This window comes from Rutidosis leptorrhynchoides, chromosome 8 (assembly GCF_046630445.1).
Source record: "Rutidosis leptorrhynchoides isolate AG116_Rl617_1_P2 chromosome 8, CSIRO_AGI_Rlap_v1, whole genome shotgun sequence".
Taxonomy (NCBI): domain Eukaryota; kingdom Viridiplantae; phylum Streptophyta; class Magnoliopsida; order Asterales; family Asteraceae; genus Rutidosis; species Rutidosis leptorrhynchoides.
The window spans coordinates 3,502,487-3,520,328 of record NC_092340.1 but is presented as its reverse complement, the minus strand read 5'-3'; the positions used below and the strand labels follow the sequence as shown (position 1 = coordinate 3,520,328).

At 36.6% G+C, this 17,842-nt stretch overlaps 3 protein-coding genes across 3 annotated transcripts; 2 read left to right on the top strand and 1 right to left on the bottom strand.

Annotated features, from left to right (window-relative positions):
* The first annotated feature begins 2,001 nt into the window (after nucleotides 1-2,001).
* On the top strand, nucleotides 2,002-5,689 carry LOC139862284 (uncharacterized). Its single transcript, XM_071850857.1, has 5 exons — nucleotides 2,002-2,332; nucleotides 2,571-2,623; nucleotides 4,081-4,245; nucleotides 4,717-4,818; nucleotides 5,197-5,689. Exons 1-5 carry the CDS (start codon nucleotides 2,116-2,118, stop codon nucleotides 5,326-5,328), a joined length of 669 nt encoding a protein of 222 aa, XP_071706958.1. The 5' UTR covers nucleotides 2,002-2,115; the 3' UTR covers nucleotides 5,329-5,689.
* Nucleotides 5,572-9,445, bottom strand: LOC139862076 (uncharacterized). The gene is made up of 5 exons (XM_071850626.1): nucleotides 7,772-9,445; nucleotides 7,247-7,591; nucleotides 6,353-6,493; nucleotides 6,024-6,133; nucleotides 5,572-5,602 (listed from the first exon to the last, which is right to left on the bottom strand). Exons 1-5 carry the CDS (start codon nucleotides 9,443-9,445, stop codon nucleotides 5,572-5,574), a joined length of 2,301 nt encoding a protein of 766 aa, XP_071706727.1.
* A 1,805-nt stretch (nucleotides 9,446-11,250) lies between these two features.
* Nucleotides 11,251-16,646, top strand: LOC139861489 (probable inactive receptor kinase At4g23740). Its single transcript, XM_071849885.1, has 3 exons — nucleotides 11,251-11,628; nucleotides 12,393-13,691; nucleotides 15,792-16,646. The coding sequence occupies exons 2-3, from the start codon at nucleotides 12,440-12,442 to the stop codon at nucleotides 16,454-16,456; spliced, it is 1,917 nt and encodes a 638-aa protein (XP_071705986.1). The 5' UTR covers nucleotides 11,251-11,628; nucleotides 12,393-12,439; the 3' UTR covers nucleotides 16,457-16,646.
* Nucleotides 16,647-17,842: the final 1,196 nt, after the last annotated feature.

Genomic DNA, 17,842 nt, shown 5'->3' with positions numbered 1-17,842 from the left:
TGTGATCAATACTGAGATACGTATACACTGGGTCGTGGATTGATTCAAGATAATATTTATTGATTTATTTCTGTACATCTAACTGTGGACAACTAGTTATAGGTTACTAACGAGGACAGCTGACTTAATAAACTTAAAACATCAAAATATATTAAAAGTGTTGTAAATATATTTTGAACATACTTTAATATATATGTATATATTGTTATAGGTTCGTGAATCAACAGTGGCCAAGTCTTACTTCCCGACGAAGTAAAAATCTGTGAAAGTGAGTTATAGTCCCACTTTTAAAATCTAACATTTTTGGGATGAGAATACATGCAGGTTTTATAAATGATTTACAAAATAGACACAAGTACGTGAAACTACATTCTATGGTTGAATTATCGAAATCGAATATGCCCTTTTAAATAAGTCTGGTAATCTAAGAATTAGGGAACAGACACCCTAATTGACGCGAATCCTAAAGATAGATCTATTGGGCCTAACAAACCCCATCCAAAGTACCGGATGCTTTAGTACTTCGAAATTTATATCATATCCGAAGGGTGTCCCGGAATGATGGGGATATTATTATATATGCATCTTGTTAATGTCGGTTACCAGGTGTTCACCATATGAATGATTTTTATCTCTATGTATGGGATGTGTATTGAAATATGAAATCTTGTGGTCTATTGTTACGATTTGATATATATAGGTTAAACCTATAACTCACCAACATTTTTGTTGACGTTTAAAGCATGTTTATTCTCAGGTGAATATTAAGAGCTTCCGCTGTTGCATACTAAAATAAGGACAAGATTTGGAGTCCATGTTTGTATCATATTGTGTAAAAACTGCATTCAAGAAACTGATTTCGATGTAACATATTTGTATTGTAAACCATTATGTAATGGTCGTGTGTAAACAGGATATTTTAGATTATCATTATTTGATAATCTACGTAAAGCTTTTTAAACCTTTATTTATGAAATAAAGGTTATGGTTTGTTTTAAAAATGAATGCAGTCTTTGAAAAACGTCTCATATAGAGGTCAAAACCTCGCAACGAAATCAATTAATATGGAACGTTTTTAATCAATAAGAACGGGACATTTCAGTGGCGCGTGGAGGCGCGTGTACTGGCGGTTGTGGCTGAATCTTCTGTGCGTGTGTTCGGAAATTAATTCCGCATGTAGCTGGGTTGTTAATTTGGCCGATTAAGGTTGTATTGAGTTGCGGTGATTTTGTGGGTTGACCGAATTTAGTTGTTATGACCTGAAAAGCTCGTTTCTGATGTGAACGTTCCGACAACGCTGCATTCACAGAGCATACTTTGATTTTTAAAGGTCAGTTTTTTTTTTTTTTTTTTTTTGTTCCGGGACTGTTGCTGCCGGAATAGTAGCTGCCGGAATTGTTACCGGAATAGTGGCTGCCGGAATTGTTGCCGGACTTAGGCCTTTACAGCTCTTGATACCATATAAGTAGATAGAATAGAGGAAGAGAGATATTGAACTTGTATGTTCTGGTACTTTTGATATCACTACATAAGCTTCCATTATATAGGAAGAACAATTACATAATATATCCCTATACTATAACTAGAGTATAACCTTATACAATTATAGTTGTCTAATATTGTTAGACTCGCATTTGCTGCAAAAATATTTTCGTTGTGATTAGCCGCTCATTTAGATGACCTCATAGGTTTCATATGTCTATGTGTTTGAGCTTCACTCGAGAGGATTTTACCACACACGTTGACCGTATGAATTCATTGTGTGTTTTACTCCTAAGGGGCAGTAAGAAAATAATAGTTTATGCATATAAATGATCGGATGGGTAGGTTCCGAAATTACGTTCGGACTCTCCGATTGTGTTAGTGATTCTCAATGACCGTTTAAAAAAAAAAACGTATACTCGTGTATATTTTAGGTTTGTGGGCCAAAGGGACCCAATTATAACCTTACGGGTCGAAATATTGAATGGGAATATAAACGAATACCCATATCCGTTTGGTGTTCTTCTCCCCTACGCGTTATTTGTTTCGCGATCCTCTCCATACATATTACATACGCATTCGTTCAATTTCTTCTCCACTTGATTTCAATTCATTAACTAACAATTAAATAAAATGGATTATGATTTCAGAAACAGGTTGAATCCACCCTACAACTCACAATCATCCTCTTTATACAACAACAATAACAGGCCAACACCGTCATCATCTCCATCCGGTTATCCGATGTACGGACCATCATCGCTATACCCTAAAGTCGGTCAATCCGGTGGTCACTCCGTTATCCCTCCACCCGTCCGCAATAACACCACCAATTCCTCTTCTTCTTCTTGTAAGTTGTTCAATTACTTTATTTTATATATATATATATATATATATATATATATATATATATATATATATATATATATATATATATATATTATTTATTTATATTTATATTTGATTGATTATTTAAGTTCACAATTAATACTTTTAGTTCTGATTGATTATGATATATCTGTCAGTATATCTGTTAATTGGATGTTTGGTTCTGATTGCTAATTAATATTTTTCGTTGATTTTTGTAGCAGGAATGGGGATTAGGGTTACTTTAAAACCAGAATTTCGGATCACGCCTCCTGTACGTTTATCTTAATTATATTTTTAAAATTTAACGAACAATGAATTATTGAATACCGTTTGTTTTATTTTGAAGTTCTCGCCAATAAAGGCATAATCTGGTAGCTTTATTAGCAATAAATAATATTTTGTTGTCGGGGTTTATCGAAGTGCATCACTTGTATTAGTCGTATGTATCTTATACATCAGGCAAACAATCAGATAACATAGAATATCAGCTGCTGCTACAGTTATGGGAACAGTCAACTTCATTATGCAATAATCAAATTAGGCAAACAATCAAAATAACATAGAATATCACTAGGTCACATTTTGGCACAAGGAAAAAAATTGTTAAGTAACTTTGATTCCGCGTTAGTGTTCATTTGCATCAGTATCACATTGTTGACTATTTTTAAGATGATTACGAAACATACTAAGACTTCTATTATCAAAGGGTTGTATTTTTTGTATAGGGGTTGCACTATATGATTTGGGCTAGGGAGGGTCAGAAGATCATATATAACAATTTAAAGATTGCATTTTGATCTTTACTCTACAAGTATAAGAATCGTTCTTTTTCTTCGCATTGAACCTAGAGTAATTATAACAAGTGCTCATAATAATTGGAGGCCCTCAAAATCTGATGGCCCTTTATAATTGGTCAACAATTCCGTGTCGGAAATTTTACAACCCTTAAAAGCAATATATCACACTCTGCACTTTTTGATGCATAATATTGTGAGCCGATTAGCAATCTAATACATTCGACATCTTGACTAGAAAGTGTTTGTAGTGGTGTGGGTTTGTTGAATAATGTGTAAGCTTAAAGGGCATACAGTTATGACTCAAAATAGGAGTATTTGTGCTATATCATAGTTAATGATAACGTGTCAAATCCTCGTAAATAGATCTTTGATAAAGGCTTACTGGCTTACTAATGAGAAGAGGTTAGGGAAGGTAATTTGCTTAAGTGGCTTGTGGCTAGATGCTATAATGTTATAGCAGGCCACTGTATATGGCTGGCTTATTTCAGTTCTTCTAAATATAATGTTAAGAATGAAATATTTTGGTTCAGGTGTTTTCTACCCCCGTCTTACTAAACTTCCAGATCCAAGAGGCAAACAAAATTGTAAATATGTAATGCACCCACCACCCGATATTGTGTTTGAAAGAATCCATTTAAATCTTTATCTCTCATTAATAAACATATTTGATTAGAGTAACAATTGATTGTATGTAGAAAAATGTAAACATGTCTTTCGTATTTTCCATAAAATGCATGTGTTTGTTTGCTAATAGTTTGCGAGTCACTAGTAGGTGGCTCGGCGCAAAGATGTGTGATCAACAAATAATCGTTATTGTGGATTTATGCTGAAGATTCCGCTTTTTTTATATGTGATGTAAAGTAAAGCATTTTAATTGAATTCTTCCATCCTCTGGTTCTTACTACTCTCGATTTGAATAATTTTAATGTAGCCTCAAATGTCCCCACACATTGGAGAGATTCCTAGAAGCACATTTCAGTTTGACTTTGAACTAGAGAGGAAGATACTTGCTGAGGCAGCTAAGGAAACCCCAAATTGGAGCAGCCTCGGGCTTGAAAACCTTCCCCATAAAACTGCAAGACCAATATCTCGTATGGTAATGCTGTTTTTTTTACTCATATATCTCTTGGCTATCCCCTTTTCTGAACTTGCATCTAAATATTGTTATATGCTGCTATATTTAACATAGCCCGAATTAATGATGACCAAGTGCTTGATGAACCCACATAAAGCACAGAAGGTTCTTTAATACCATCGTTTATCCGTATTATACACGGGATCCCTTAATATAGTACAAGGAAAAGATGGGTGCTGCTAGTTGCATATAAAATTTAGATGCAGTCACTCACAAATAAGGGGAGTGATTATGTAAGGTGTATTTATCATCTTTCCCATGTCTCTAGTGTATAGCCATTAGAACTGGATGATAGTTTATACTGTTACATATAAGTTAGTTTTTTTGATATTGTAATGAGCTGATTAAATTTGTATCAGATTATTCAGTACACCTCACAGTAAGTTGTTTTTTGGCTTCTATAATATTCACCAATGCTTATCATGGATGCAGAACTCTGGTGTAGACCCAGTGGTGGGAAAATACTTAGCAGCAGGTCTTAATAGAGAGGCGGTACCTATTGCAGTTGCTAAATATGGAGATAATCAAGCTAAGGTAGCTACTTGTCTTTATGTAAAGATGCAAAACTGGATGGGTCTCGTGGGTTAGATAATGCATTATAAATTTTAAAACTGGTAATTTATCATAGTGGTCAAAGTGGGTTGGTTTGTTTGGATCGATCCATCTACGCTTCGTTGTTAAGTATAGTTAATATATTTAACGCAGTTGCTAAGATTATACCATCAACATGTTAGTATTATCTTTAGTTTTTATTATAAGGTATTGAAAAACTTTAGGCAGTTTTAATGCGATCACGTTTAGCTAGATTTTTTTTTTTGCCACCTATACATGTAAATTGAGTATTTATATAATGTGTTGTCCAGTTGAATTCAGTATGTTGAAATGGTATTATTTGCTAATTTAATTTCACAGGTTAGAGAATTTGTCAATGGATACACCGTCTTGCGAGAAATGGGATTTGAGGTTAATAGTATTGCTGATGCGTTATTCACTCATGACAACGATAAGGAGGCTGCAGCACATCTTCTGAGCGGTGCATCCTAAGACTGCAAAACAAAATTTGTATTGAGCGTGTATTATTATATTGCTCGTCTCTGCTTGTAAAATGGTTTCCCTCTGTTTATCCGGTTATACATTATGTAAATTGTCTCGAATCATGAATATCCCTGCATGTTTTTTTTTTTTGGTCCGCGCTTGAGATCCTGAACATGTGGTCAATCCGAATGTTATTTGATTCCGTGCTTTTTAAAAATAATTGTAGTCTTGATTCTTTTTCTTTTCTTTTCTTTATGTGGGTTGAAGGATAATCCTCAGAGCCCTGTGGTATTAGAAAGAGAAATGAAAAAGAAAGAGAAATGAAAAAGACTGGATGTTGCGTTGATGTAATGCAAGTAATATTCAATTTTGTGAGTTATTTAGTTAGAGTATCGTCTACATTCCTGCACATTGTTGGCTGTTCACCAACTCTTAAGCGAGGCCTTATGACACATGCTAAGCCTACGGCGTAAGTAATTAACAGGTGATATATTATGAAAGCAACATCCGGCTATTGACATGGTACTGAAATTGAGTTACAAGTCGTACAACAAAATTAAACATGGTAAGATGTTACTGTAGACCAAATTACAACAACAACAACAATATCCAAATCCACTAAAGTGGAGTATGGGGAGGTTAGATGTAGACAGTCTTTCCTCTACTCTAGAGTAAAAGGGAAGTCATTCCTCCCCCACGGATACCTATCGGTCCGCGGGTAAAAGAAGTCGTCCCTCCCTATACTATAGGGCAGAGAGGCTGCTTCCCAAGGACCTCCGGCCAGCAGAACCATGAAATCCGTTAAGTGAAGTAACTAAATGCAAGTAAAGTAAAGTAGATAAAAGGAACCTTACCGTGGAAAATGTAAAGGTAAATATGGCATGTAACAAAGTAAAGTAAAAGAACATATAAGTGAAAAAAGTAAGTGTCAAGTATGCAAGTATAACAAGCAATGTAAGTATAAAATGTGTATGTAAGCATGTAGGTATAGAGCATGTAGTTATACAATGCAGTATAAAACATATAAGTATACAATGTAAGCATAAAGACATGTAGCATGTAAATGTAAATACGTGTAATTTAATGCGATATAATGTAATGCGACATGTAACGGTATAGTGCTATAAGGCAAGTAAATAAGTATAATGTAATGCACACAACATGTTGGGATATGCTACAATAAGTATTAGTATATGAAAAAAAAAAAAAAAAAAAAACATATATGAAGCAAAAAAGCAAAAACATATATGAAGCAAAAAAGCAAGTAGGCAAAAGGCATACGATAAAAATATATAAAACTAAATAGAAAATTAAAAAAGGATATAAAATAAAATATATATACAACCTAGTCATCAATCCTAATTTTACTCCTCCACAAATTTCTATCAGAAGTCATGTCCTCGGTCAATAAAAGCTCCTTCATGTCAAGCTTCAGTCTATCCTCCAACCTACGTGTAGGTCTACCTCTTCTCCTTACGCCGCCAACCGTGAGGGCTTCCACTCTCCTGACCGGTGCTGTAGGTGGCCGCCTCCTTACATGGCCAAATCATCTAAGTCGTCCTTCTCTCATCTTGTTGAAGATATTCCCAACTTCTAAGTTCTTTCTAAAAATTCCATTAGGTATCATGTCTAACATGGTCTTACCACACGTCCACCTAAGCATCCTCATTTCTGCCACCTCCATCCTCCTCTCTTGGGCCTTCGTCATTGGCCAACACTCCGATCCGTACAACATGGCCGGTCTAATCGCTACCTTGAAGAATTTCCCCTTCAATTTAAGGGGTATCTTCTTGTCGCACAAAACCCCTTTCGCAGCTCTCCACTTCAGCCATCCTACTCTTATACGGTGAGACACATCATCATCTATCCTTCTCGATTTGTGTAGCATTGATCCTAAGTATCTAAAGGAATCCTGTGGATGTAAGACCTGATCCCCAATACGAATATCCACAGTATCATTGTGTTCTTCGATCCTCCCGTAGTCGCATCTAAGATACTCCGATTTAAGTCTACTAATCCGAAGTCCATTTTGTTCCAGGGCATTCCTCCATTGCTCCAGCCTTCTGTTTAGCTCATCCTGGGATTCCGATACTAAGACAATATCATCGGCAAAAATCAAGCACCAAGGGATACTCCCTTGTATCCTATGAGACAGGTCGTCTAAGACTAAAGCGAAAAGAAAAGGGCTAAGAGCAGATCCTTGATGTAAACCTACTTCTACTGGGAAAAACTCTGTGTATCCTACTGTCGTCCGAACGCGAGTTTTCGCCCCCTGGTACATGTCCATAATAGCTCTTATATACCTACTTGGGATACCTCTACCATTAAGGATCTTCCAAATCAACTCTCGTGGGACACTATCATAAGCTTTTTCCAAGTCTAAGAAAGCCATGTGTAGGTTCTTTTGTTTCTCTCTATACTTCTCCATAAGACTTCTAATAATGTGAATTGCCTCCATCGAGGAGCGTCCTGGCATGAACCCAAATTGATTCTCTGACACCTTTGTCTCTCGTCTAAGCCTAGTCTCAATCACTCTCTCCCATAGTTTCATGGTATGGCTAAGTAACTTTATACCTCTATAGTTACTACACGTCTGTGCATCCCATTTGTTCTTGTAAATGGGAATAACCTCGCTCAGTCTCCACTCCATTGGCATTTTTGCGCTTCTAAACGTCATGTTGAAAAGGTTTGTCAACCACCTAACCCACGCCTCTATGGGGATTTGGTCCGGTCCTACTGCTTTGTTTCTCCCCATCTTGCGTAGGGCCACTCTAACTTCCCCATGGCTGATCCTCGTGCAGAAACAGTTGTTTTGATATTGTGGGGCCATATCATAGACATGAGGTTCTCCATTCCTAGTCCTTCCCCCATCGAAAAGGGATGAGAAGTATTCTTCCCATCGTTTCCTAATTTTGTCTTCCTTCACTATGCTTTGACCTGCTTCATCCTTGATATATTTGATGTTATCCAGATTCCTTCGCCGACGCTCCCTAGCTTTGGCTATCCTATAGATGTCGTTTGCCCCTTCTTTAGAGTCTAGTCTCTTATATAAGTCTTCGTAAGCTTTATCTTTTGCACGTGTAACGGCGATCTTTGCTTCTCTCTTGGCTTCTTTATAGCTATTTTCTATGCTAGTTCTGTCTGCTAGTGTACCCCCTCTAAAGGAGGTGAGCTCCCGAAACCTCGCTTGTTTAAGCGCGACTTTAGTTTGGACCTCGTCGTTAAGCCACCATGATTCTCTACAACCATTTTGGGCTCTCGACGTCCCAACTGCCACTCCCAAGGATTCTTTTGCCACCCCTCTAATAGTGGACGCTAGGTTGTTCCACATCTGATCTGCATCAATAAAGGCTGCATTTTCCAATTCAGCACCCATTCTTTCAACAACATTAGCCCTAAAAGTCTCCGCCTTCTCTCCATTTAAGTTCTTCCAGAGGATTCTGGGTGGTTGTACTTCTCTCGCCCTCCTGTTTACCCGTCCCTGGGTACCTAACTCCATGACCAACAGTCTATGCTGGGATGAACAAGTCCAGGTTGGGAGGACCTTACAGTCCTTACAGTTCCTAAGGTCACCCCTGCGAAGAAGGAAAAAGTCAATTTGGGTACTATAACCCCCACTATGAAAGGTGGCTAGCTGAGCATCCCTCTTCTTGAAGAAAGAGTTTGCAACAACCAGATCATGGGCAATGGCGAACTCGAGAATTGAGCGCCCTTCTTCATTTCTAACCCCATACCCAAAGCCCCCATGGGCTCCCCTATATCCCTCTACCTCCGCTCCTATATGACCATTAAGATCGCCCCCTATAATCAATCGATGGTCCGCTGGACATCCCCTTACAACCTCATCTAACAATTCCCAGAAACTCTTCTTCTCCGCTTCTCCTAAACCTACGTGGGGTGCGTAAGCGCTAATGACCGTGAACGTCTCCTCATTAATTATAAACGTAACCGACATAATCCTATCGCTAAACCTACCCACATCAACAACATGATCCTTGTGTGTTGGGCCTAATTCTTGTAATCTTGTGTAGACCAAATTCTTTAACAAAAATGTGTCTGCAGTGTCATTCTTGTAATCTTGTGTGTGCGCGGTGTGTGTATGTGTGATGAAAACAGCAAGATACATGTCTTTCAAATGAAAAGTAGTGGAGTATTTTTTTTGTGAATAAATCAAATAGAGTTATTTTGTAAGATGTATTTAGACAGAACACCTTTTTGCTAACATGTGTATATCATGCAAGTCCACGCATACTACGAGTAATAACAAGAAAAAAAATAGTATATAATAATAAAATAATTTATTTTATTTATATAATTATATATTATAAATAAATATAATATATAATACTTAATACTATACTTACAATAAGGGAGATGATTCTAACATACTTAAATTTGATCTACACACACCCATTATTGTTAACTTCCTATTTTACCCTCTTACTAATACTCCATGAAATAATTATATTTCAAAAGTGAAAAAATTAAAATGTAACAATCCATCATACTATTTGTCAATTCTAAATCCAACCGGTCACCCACCCAACTAAACCTCCTATTCCACCGTCGAAGCATCAGAGTCCGTTGTCTTCATCATCTATATAATTTCTAATTTATAATTTATAAATTAAATTAAAAGATTAAACATAAAATATAAATTGGTGTTCACAAAAACCATTCCAATCACTTGGACTCTTAACCCCTTCCATCTACACACTCACATATATAGAATCACTGAGCGTACAAGAAATACATTATTTTAAGGCTATTTGAATTAACGTATTAAATAAAGGCCACTTCAATTAACGTATTAATCATAAATTAAATAATACAATCGGGCAGCCACTGACTTCGTAGATCTAGATCAGATCCGGCTCAAAATGGTACATGTAAAACAAATAGGTGCCGTGACCCTGCACTCGCCGGAAAATTCCAAATAAAGGCCTGAAATCGTTGGAAAAGATACAATTTTACACTCATTTTTGGGCGGCGAGAGGAGAAGCCTCATGGTTGATAGTATCCGGTGGTATGCTCGGAATTCAAGTTGTGGAATTTGGATGCAGTGGTGGAGTCAGTCAAGATACCAAGCCTACATATTGAAAGAAGAATAATAGAGGGGATTGGGGAGATAAGGGAAGCCATTAAGATAGTTATGTTAAATAGAAGGGGTAAAATAGGAAGTTCAAATATTATGGTGTGTATGGATCAAAAGCAAGTGTGTGAGGATCACTCCGCTTATAATAATGGGAGATGAAGAGAGCATCAACTGCTGCACATTATTCAAATAGTAAGAGACGTAGCGTGTTCATGTTTAATTAATGGCATGTTACGATTAGTCAATTCTCAATTATTTAAACACCATAATAATAATAATATACGTATTACGTAAACATCTCCACCGCCAGCCACTGAGATTTTTCTACCAAATCCAAAATACTGTAGATTTTAGAAGTTGTGATGGGTTCGGCGGTTGGGTGGTCTGACTCCTTTAGGGGAGTTCAGGAGTTCGACTCCCGTTGGCTGCATATTAAAACATAATTTCATCCTTGTCATGAAGTATTCACCTATGACATGTTTCGCATATCGTTTGAGGGTAAAGGGGAGGAGGTTTTACTTGACCGTGCACTTGGATCGGTTTCAAGATTTCCTTCCGGGCAGCGATGAGGGCAGCGATAGGGGCGCGGTTATTATCGCTGCATCGGCATAGTCGAAACGGGAGATGATCGCAACGGGTGGTTTAGTCATCCTCGGGTGATTCCAATCGCTGTTAAAAAAAAAAACTGTAGATTTTACATCTGACTTTCCCAAATAAACAAATTACAGTTATTAAGTAATTAAATTCACTAGATTACGTACGTACGTACGTAAGAGTGAACGGCGCGCGTGGCGTTCATCGGTGATCTGACATCACCCTCTCTTCTCTTGTGTTCTTCTTTCACTTCAACTCCTCTTCCGAAAATGGCGCAACACTTTGAATCTCGTTTCATATTCATCAATCATATATACTCCGTATAATTAATAATTTATTATAAATAAAATAATAATAATGATAAGTGAATATAGTTAGGCTGAGTTATGTATATTGATGACCCAGCAGGTGCAACCCTAACCCAATCTCATTCATTTCTGTTTCTGTCTTTCATTTATTATTCTCCACCTCACTCCCATTATTGTTACCGTTTTTATAAAAAATAAATAAATATACAAATATTAATAATAATTCTCTATCTATATTCAGCTACATGTATTGCTATTGCTTTTATATTTTCTCAACCTACTCATTGCTCCTTGGATCTTAGCACACAATCAGTACGTACTCTGTTTACCTTTCATTTTTTACTTCATTACTTTCCTATTACAATTACAATTACAATTACAATTATTATATGAAGTATATATATACTTGTCTCTGTTTATATGTTGGTGGAATGATCTGCCTCATATATGTTCATGTATAATGAATCACTAATCACTAACATCTGATTCGACTTTCAACTTCAGCTTTATTCTTTATCGTTATGCTTATTTTCCAATTTACATATTTACATATAATTAAATGATGATAATACTGATTTTTTAACTACCAATCAGATTTTTAACAATGTTGAGTTATAACCAATGCAAATGCAAAGTTGTCTAGATAACCATAAACTCTTTTTGAGCGAGCTTATTTTTATATTTTAAGTTTAAATTGAATTAAATTGAAATGACTTTGGTGGAAAAAAACTGGTAGGTTCCTTTCATTTTCCTTTTTTTAATTAATTATAAACAGAGCCACAGAAGTCAGTGAAGTACGGAGAAAGATGAATAAAAATTAATCTAACCCACCGATATATAGTGAAATTCATTTACGTTTCTTGTTTGAATTAAATGTTTAATTCGATGCCATATTAAATTTAATATTTTATACTTGTAATTATTATAATCAAAGCTAATAGTAAGTTATCTGTCCTCAATTCAGTTATAATAAATTAATGTTCAACGTTCGTATCATAATGGTAGTTAGTATTTGTGAAGAATAGACATCACTTGCATTCTACTTAATCCTTATTTATCATCGTGTTGTTACTTAGATGAGCATAAAGGCTGTTTCATAGCCTGCTTTTGGTACGTCGTGTTTATGATCACAAAACCAAGAATGATGATGATGCACAAGAACATGAACAAGTTTGTATTTTTTGCAATGTTCGTGTTTGGAACAACAATTTTATCGTTAGTTACTGCAGAGCCAGTTGAAGATATGCAGATTTTGATGAATTTTATTCAAAGCGTTCCGCATAGTCGTGCAATCAATTGGGATATGGGTTCATCAGCTTGTGTTAACTGGACTGGGACAACATGTAATCATGATGGTTCAAGAATCATAGCCCTTCGCTTACCTGCTTTTAGTCTTCATGGTCCTATTCCTCCAAACACACTTGGCCAATTAACAGATCTTCAGATCTTGAGTTTGAGATCAAACGGGCTAACGGGCCCCTTCCCATCTGATTTCTCAAACCTTAGAAACTTAACAGCTCTTTACCTTCAATCGAATGCATTCTATGGCCCGTTGCCTTTGAATTTCTCTAGTTGGAACAATCTTTCTATACTTGATCTTTCAAACAACCGTTTCAACGGAAGTATTTCTACATCCATATCAGATTTAACTCATCTCACGGCTTTGAACCTTGCTAACAACTCGTTCACCGGTGAAATTCCAGATCTCAGTAACCCAAGTTTGCAAGCTCTTGACTTGTCAAACAATCATCTCAGTGGGCCCGTGCCAAAATCTCTTGAAAGGTTTCCTAGATCCGCTTTTGTGGGAAATAATCTTTCGACTTTGACTTCAATGCCACCTGTTGTTTCTCCAAGTAGCCAACCACTAAAGAAATCTTCAAAACTCGGTGAACCAGCAATTCTTGGTATCGCAATTGGTGGTTGTGCTATCGCGTTTGTACTCCTTGCATTGATAATGATACTTAGGTATTCGAAAAGTGAAAAGGAGGTTCCAGAGAGACCAAAGAAAGAAGAAAAGGTAACAAAACTGAGATCTGGTAGCCAAAATGTGAACGGCAATGGAAGCCTAGTGTTCTTTGAAGGTAGTAGTCTTGCGTTTGACTTGGAGGATTTATTTAGAGCTTCGGCTGAAGTACTTGGTAAGGGAACTTTTGGTACAACTTATAAAGCAGCATTGGAGGATACGAGTACCGTTGTCGTGAAGAGATTGAAAACAGTTGCTGCAACCAAGCGAGATTTCGAGCTGCAAATGGAACTTGTTGGAAATATTCGGCATGAGAATGTGGTTCCTTTGAGGGCATATTACTACTCAAAAGATGAAAAGTTAATGGTGTATGACTATTTTGATCAAGGAAGTGTTTCTTCACTGCTACATGGTATGTTTTAATCCACTTTCTTATTCAAGTTTTGTGCTTTATGCTGGTTAAATCTGTTCAAGGTATCAAAATGAGTGGGTTGGCTTAGTAGCGGTGGAGGGTTGGCTTGCCGTTTACCCGGGGTTTACCCTCTGCGGGGGGCCAATGTGCCCGTTCGTAGTAGGGGTTCCTCGTAAAATAAAAAAAATATATATAAATAAAATAAAAAAATGAGTGGGTTTTTTTTTTTTTTTTTTTTTTTTTTTTTTTCGATTCCCTTCAAGGCACTTCAAACGCTTGGGGCGAACTTAAGAGAGCAATAGCCTGAGGATGCTTTACCTGGTAGCGGTGGAGGGTTGGCTTGCCGTTTACCCGGGGTTTACCCTCTGCGGGGGGCCAATGTCCCGTTCGTAGTAGGGGTTCCTCGTAAAATAAAAAAAATATATATAAATAAAATAAAAAAATGAGTGGGTTTTCTTTTTTTTTTTTTTTTTTTTTTTTGAGCAAAGGAATATTTTAGTTCCTGATTAATCCCATAAACTTTTAACCATCCGGGCATAGCTTGGATGGCCACCAACACTTTCAATGAAGGTGAGGTCACGGGTTCGATTCCCTTCAAGGCACTTCAAACGCTTGGGGCGAACTTAAGAGACCAATAGCCTGAGGATGCTTTACCTGGTAGCGGTGGAGGGTTGGCTTGCCGTTTACCCGGGGTTTACCCTCTGCGGGGGGCCAATGTGCCCGTTCGTAGTAGGGGTTCCTCGTAAAATAAAAAAAATAAAAAAATGAGTGGGTTTTTTTTTTTTTTGAGCAAAGGAATATTTTATTTAAAAAGGCCAGGATATTCCCAAAGAGCCCAAATACAAAACACAATGACCCAACACCAAACAACACAAAATACAGCAAAACAATACAACCCAACAATTAAACAAACTTGAACCGATTATTAACCCATTTCAGATTCCATAAATCTGCTACTTTCTTGACAGCACTTGAGTTCTTGACTGTAAGAGAGAGAAGCTTCCATCGAATGTAATTCTGGACATCTTCACCCACCTTTGATGCTTCCTTCTTCTGGTGTCGAAATAACCTAGCATTCCTTTCATGCCATATAAAATATACACAAGCAGCTATTACAAGCCTGTTAACTATATTCCATATGTTCTTAGTAAATGGGTAAACTGCCATCCTTTGCACAATGCTGTCCAGACTATACGGCAGACCTCTAAAAATCAATTTGGCCTTAATATTTTTCCATACACAACCACTAAACTCACATTGAAAAAATAAATGATTAACTGAATCATTAGTTTTTTCACATAAAGGACATAACAGCTGCACTTGAGGCATCCATGATTTCATTTTATCTTGAGTGTTAAGCCTATGAAGAGTAGCCAACCACATAATAAAAGCATGCTTTGGCTCTAGCCCCTTAAACCATATAACATGATGCCACTCAACCACTAAACTCAAAATGAGTGGGTTGAACGAATTGGGTAACGGCTGATGGCTCATGATTAGTGGACAAGATTTCTGACTTGTTACATAGGATTAATGAACACTGTTTGTTCAATTTTCTGATATACTGATATATATAGATAGTAAAACACATTCTCACTCAAAAAGAAAAAAAGATTCATTTTTTATATCTAATCCGTTCTATGTCATGTCAGTCGGGACCGGACCCGAGAATATAAATACCTAGAACGAGGTGAAAATAGGGCCCTTAGGCCCTAACGAGTTAACGACAAGCTGGTTATATGTATATATTTTTCTTTGGGCCTAGTCAAATGTGTAGCCGGTAGCTTATGGTATTTTTTTATTTATTTTTTTTGGCCTAGTCAAATGCATTACATGTTATAAAATTTGGGCCCTTAAAGAAACTGGACCCCGAGCTGTTGATCACTTTGCTCCGACATTGAGCCAGCCATGAAGTCAGTTATAAGTTAGAAAAGATCAACATGGTCAAATCCTTCGATACGCCAGCTGCAGTGTCCTCATTGATTTTTCTTTTATCTAATTCATTTGTTACCGATGAAATACTACCCCAAATTGACTTATTTTGACTTAAAAACTAGACCTTATGACATTTTGTTATTATTTGGGTTGTTTTTCTTGTAGCAAACAGAGGTGAGAACAGGACTCCATTAGATTGGGATAGCCGGTTACAGATAGCCATAGGTGCAGCAAGAGGTATAGCATATATCCACACACAAACAAACGGAAAACTTGTTCATGGGAACATCAAAGCCTCCAACATCTTTCTAAACCCACAACGATACGGTTGTGTAAGTGATCTCGGCCTGGCAACTGTAATGACTCCATTAACACCGCCAGTAATGCGCATCGGTGGCTACCGAGCACCAGAAGTTGCAGACACTCGAAAAGTATACCAAGCATCAGATGTTTACTCATTTGGAGTTGTGCTACTTGAGCTTCTCACAGGTAAATCGCCTACTCACGCAACGGGCAGCGAAGAAGTGGTGCATCTGGTGCGATGGGTTCATTCGGTGGTTCGAGAAGAATGGACTGCAGAGGTGTTTGATGTGGAACTGTTAAGGTATCCAAACATAGAAGAAGAAATGGTAGAAATGTTGCAAATTGGAATGCAATGTGTGGCAAGGTTGCCGGAACAAAGGCCGAAAATGGCAGATGTAGTAAAACTGGTTGAGGATATTCGGAGGCCGACGAATACCGGCCCTTCGGAAGTCTCGACTCCGGCAACGGAGATAGCTGCGTCTCCGGTGGTAGCACAACTGGTAGGATCTTCTGTAGCTGCAGTTTAATGTTATATTTGTGAAAGAGTTAGCTGTTTAAAAGTGTATGTGGGATGGGGATTGTTATATTATTTGATAAGTGGAATTGTTTTTGATTTCTGAGGAGTGTTTGTTTAACTTTAAATCATTCTTTGATAAATTTGCCATTGGATATTGACTTTCATAGTCAAATGTTGGTACGCCAAACTGTATGACTTTGTTAATTTTTGCTACTACAAATTAATTTATTTATAATTTTAATTTGAATTTAATAATTTAATAATAATATTAAAAGAGGATTGGTTAAGACTATAGTTTACTAATGACTGATACTATAACATCCCCATTTTAACATTAATTTGTCTAATTCATTTGCCTTGGGAATTATAGGGGTGAGTTTTTATCAGAGGGCTAGGGAGCGTTGGCCTTTTCCGACGTTTTCCCAATTCGACAGCGGGATCCGACTTCCATCGACACCCTGGCGGTGTCTCCTCAACGTTAGGCTCCGGCGTCGGGATTCAAAGTCGAGCAAACGACTTTAGCTTTGCAACGTTTTCTTCCTTTTGTTTCAAATAATATAACCGTTGTTAGGGCAGATGGGTCTTAGGCCTAGTGATTGCACATGATACCATTGATATAAGCCCACTTAGTGTAAAACTTTTGGGGTAGTGACACCAATGAATTTTCGTATGTCACCTTTGAGCCCATTCTAAAATTCTTTTAGTCTATTAAATAAAACAACGAATGCTTTCTTATAATTAGCACGTCATCTTTTAGGCTGTAAAATCTCAAATTTCAGTACGTCGATCGACGATCGTTCATCCCATGATTCCCATCTCAATTTTAACTCTCAAACTTAGGTATTGTATTTTAAACTCCTTTCTTATAATTTTAATTTAGCATTTGAAGATTATAGCATTCATGTCAATATGTAATCTATTTAACCCCAATAATTTTAGAGTTTATTAATTATCCAAACTTATTTAGTAATTAGTGACCAAAACTATCTTCTTTGGAGATTTCAATTGCGTAATTATTAAATTGTGTAGTTATTGATACAAGACATACGAAGATAAAAATGTAGGATTAATGTGCAAGGTACAACATATAACTATATGGCCAACTTTATTTGAGCCTTCGGGGTCACACACATATACACCGAGACGTCAAATAATATATATATATATATATATATATATATATATATATATATATATATATATATATATATATATATATATATATATATATATATCATTTACTATTCATATGAATAGTAAATGAAACGAAATTAATTAATTTACTATTCACATGAAATGATAGAAATTATTAATTATAAGTTACATAACATACCCCTAAAGTATTTGAGAAATACGACTTTTTAAAACCTCAATCATGTTTACGCGTTTTAAAATC